The sequence below is a fragment of the Austrofundulus limnaeus genome, unplaced genomic scaffold (assembly GCF_001266775.1).
Source record: "Austrofundulus limnaeus strain Quisiro unplaced genomic scaffold, Austrofundulus_limnaeus-1.0 Scaffold140, whole genome shotgun sequence".
NCBI lineage: Eukaryota > Metazoa > Chordata > Actinopteri > Cyprinodontiformes > Rivulidae > Austrofundulus > Austrofundulus limnaeus.
Genome location: NW_013952542.1, coordinates 1,127,301 through 1,130,697, shown reverse-complemented (window position 1 = coordinate 1,130,697; position 3,397 = coordinate 1,127,301). Strand labels below are relative to the sequence as shown.

Here is a 3,397-nt window from a genome sequence, read left to right as displayed (position 1 = left end):
TATTACAATTGGTCCAGTTGTGGTTTGGTTTATATGGCCCAAATCTGTCAATACCACAACTGGCCCAGTTGTGGTTTGGTCTATATGGCCCAAATTTATCAATATCACAATTGGTCCAGTTGTGGTTTGGTCTATATTGCCCAAATCTGTCAATATCACAACTGACCCAGTTGTGGTTTGGTCTACATATATGGCCCAAATTTATTAATGCCACAACTGGTCCAGTTGTGGTTTGGTCTACATGGCCCAAATTTATCAATATCACAACTGGTCCAGTTGTGGTTTGGTCTATATGGCCCAAATTTATCAATANTATCACAACTGGTCCAGTTGTGGTTTGGTCTATATGGCCCAAATTTATCAATATTACAATTGGTCCAGTTGTGGTTTGGTCTACATGGCCCAAATCTGTCAATATCACAACTGACCCAGTTGTGGTTTGGTCTACGTATATGGCCCAAATTTATTAATGCCACAACTGGTCCAGTTGTGGTTTGGTCTATATGGCCCAAATTTATCAATATCACAATTGGGCCAGTTGTGGTTTGGTCTATATGGCCCAAATCTGTCAATATCACAACTGACCCAGTTGTGGTTTGGCCTATATGGCCCAAATTTATTAATACCACAACTGGTCCAGTTGTGGTTTGGTCTATATAGCCCAAATTTATCAATATCACARTTGGACCAGTTGTGGTTTGGTCTATATGGCCCAAATTTATCAATGCCATAACTGTCTCAGTTGTGGTTTGGCCTATATGGCCCAAATTTATCAATGCCATAAGTGGCTCAGTTGTGGTTTGGCCTAAATGGCCCAAATCTGTCAATGTGTTGTGGAAATGTTCATTAAACAAGAAACAGAAATATGTGATATCACAAATAAAGTTGTTGTATGGTCACAAACCACCTTTAGCAAACATCTGGGCCACCAAAGAGCAGTCATTCTTTGTGGTATTTGCGCAGATTTTTAGTGCATTGTGTGGGCCAGAACTGGGCCAGACAATTTTGATATAGTATGTGGGTGGCTGCCTTCACAGATCATGTAGATAATTGAGAGAATGTTGGGGTTATTGTCTAGTATGAAGGGAATATAAGTGCCATGAATGTAGATACATACAGTATGTAGGGCTAACCGTAGGAAATGAGAGTTTACCTGCACTGGTATTATTCCWAGCACAGACTCACCTGGCAGAACAGGAAGTAGACTCCTGTTCTCTCCACAGTGAAGGTACCTTGCTCCTTGTTGTACTTCACTGCTTTACTCATATTCAACGTCTTCTCCTCCCAGCCTTTTATCACACCACCTTCTCCCACTGAAAAAACCCCACACAGACACAAGTCCTCAGTTATCCATCGCTCAGAGAGAGGAAAAAATATCTTTAAACATCTTTGTCCATTCCTCATTTTGACGACTCTTACCTTGCTGAGGGGAGACCCCCTCCCGTTTGGGTACTGGTTGAACGTAAGAGACAATGATGGAGACAGAAAAGAGGAAAGTCAATTAGGATTTTACGAGTGCAATCGTAGAGGGGTATTTGATTCGAAAACACTTCAGCAGATGCGATTCGAGATGGGCTAGAAGGGATCTGCCAAGCCACTTACTTTCAAAATGAGACGCCGCCTTCCTTCCATTTCCATTTCTCCCTCGTGCCGTTCCCCCTTTGAATCCAGAGACATAGTTTGAATACACAGAAAATAACCTCTGTGGTCTGTGTTTTTTTTTCCTTTCATAAAACAATCATTCCCATCTGTATCACTCTAATAACACGGTGGGTTAATTTGCTGCCGTTTTGATTCGCCCCGACCATTTTAATGTGATTAGCAGCTGGGCAAAGGATCTCCTTTCACATGCTTCAATTTATTTCCTCAAAGTGTTATTTTCTGTCAAAAGTGTGTGCCTCTTTTTGTTCCCCTGTGTGGGCTGATCTTAGTGCCAGCTGGTTTCAGTCATCTAGAACAAGAGTGAAAGAATGGAAGGACAGAGAGGAGGGGGGTGGAGGGGCAATAAAAACAAGATGGACAGGGGGAAAATGAATAAAAACGAATTAAAGGCAACCATTTAGACGACTAAATGAGAAGACTCAAGGTTTTTGGGATCATTTGTGACTAATCTGAAGAACGTCTGCTCTTGTTGCTCACTAAAGGTTTAGTTTATCCTTGTGGTCCAGCCTGAAGGGACATCAACCGCTGATATGGCCTGCGCAGTCTTTGCATGATTGGTGAAATCCATATGTTTCAGGATGTAGCAGCCGACCACCTGACTGCCTCCTTTATTCAAGAATATTAAATCCCTGCTAAAATAACTCACATGTGGGCAACCCTGTAGACTTTGGATTTGCAGCGGGGCAAGCGTAAAGCCCCTCAGGCTGGCCTAAAAGTTTTCCCGACTTCATCTGTCAGTCATGAGGAGCGAACAGTAGTGTCTTTCTGAAAACAGTGGACTGCTGCGGTTAATTCTCCACAAACTGGGAAAAGCTGTTTTAGCTTTTTTTTTTAATAAATGGAGCCTTCGAAATCTCTACAGAGAATACAATTTTAGCCACATGCTTCTCTTTGATGCATTAATTTGGATCATTTGAGACGAGGTTCTACAGAACAAATATCTAGCTCTTCGATCTGCCTCAGTTCGAAGAAACTRACTTGATTTTTGACCCGGATGACAAGTTGATGGCTAGTCTGAACAAGACTAAAGTAGACCGCTGCCACCCTAAAACAACTAACAATCTCAAAACTGTCACTGTTCACGCAAAATGTGATTATTTAACTTTTACAGATTTCACATTTACACAAAACGCTGTGGTTAGTTTTGAGCTCAGATAGCAACTGCTAGCTTTAGCACTTCCTGTGCAGCATGGGGGCAGGTTCTACGTGAATAATGGCGGGATGCTGGAATTTTAATCTAAAATCGGCTTTTGTTGAAAAATGACAAATGAATAGACGTTTTTGTCGAATCTTAAAAAATACAAAATCAAACCTGATGCCACATTTTAGTCCCGTTTGTGCAAATTAGGTTGAGTTAGAAGTATTTATTGGCTGTGTCCAAAACATCAGGCCGGGTCCTCCGAAGGCCGAATTTGTYGGCYGCATMYGTCACAGCSCCGCGACGAAGGCCGTCCAAAAYCGAAGACTCCTCCGATGCGGCCGACAAATACGTCCTTCCTTTGGCCCGAATCGAAGGACTGATCTGATRGATCCTTCCCGGCCCAGCATATCCCATAATGCATTGCGGCCCGACCGGAGAWTTTTTTTTAAGCTAGTAATGGTGGACGAAGCGAGAGAAAAGAATACGTTTTAAATAAAAATATGGTGATTTAAAATTTTTAAAAAACTAGCGGTTGTAATTCTAATACTTTTATCATTTGTATAGACATGTTTAAGTATTATTTTAATCATTAAA

The 3,397-nt window shown here is 41.5% G+C and overlaps 1 protein-coding gene across 1 annotated transcript in view; it reads right to left on the bottom strand.

The window, feature by feature from the left end:
* Positions 1-1,185: 1,185 nt before the first annotated feature.
* tnfsf12 (TNF superfamily member 12) overlaps positions 1,186-3,397 on the bottom strand; it is a gene marked incomplete at its 3' end in the record, with an annotated part of 8,657 nt that continues 6,445 nt past the window's right edge. The window contains 3 exon segments of the mRNA XM_014016197.1: positions 1,186-1,313; positions 1,420-1,452; positions 1,603-1,659. Of these exon segments, the coding sequence (XP_013871651.1) occupies positions 1,186-1,313; positions 1,420-1,452; positions 1,603-1,659 (218 nt within the window).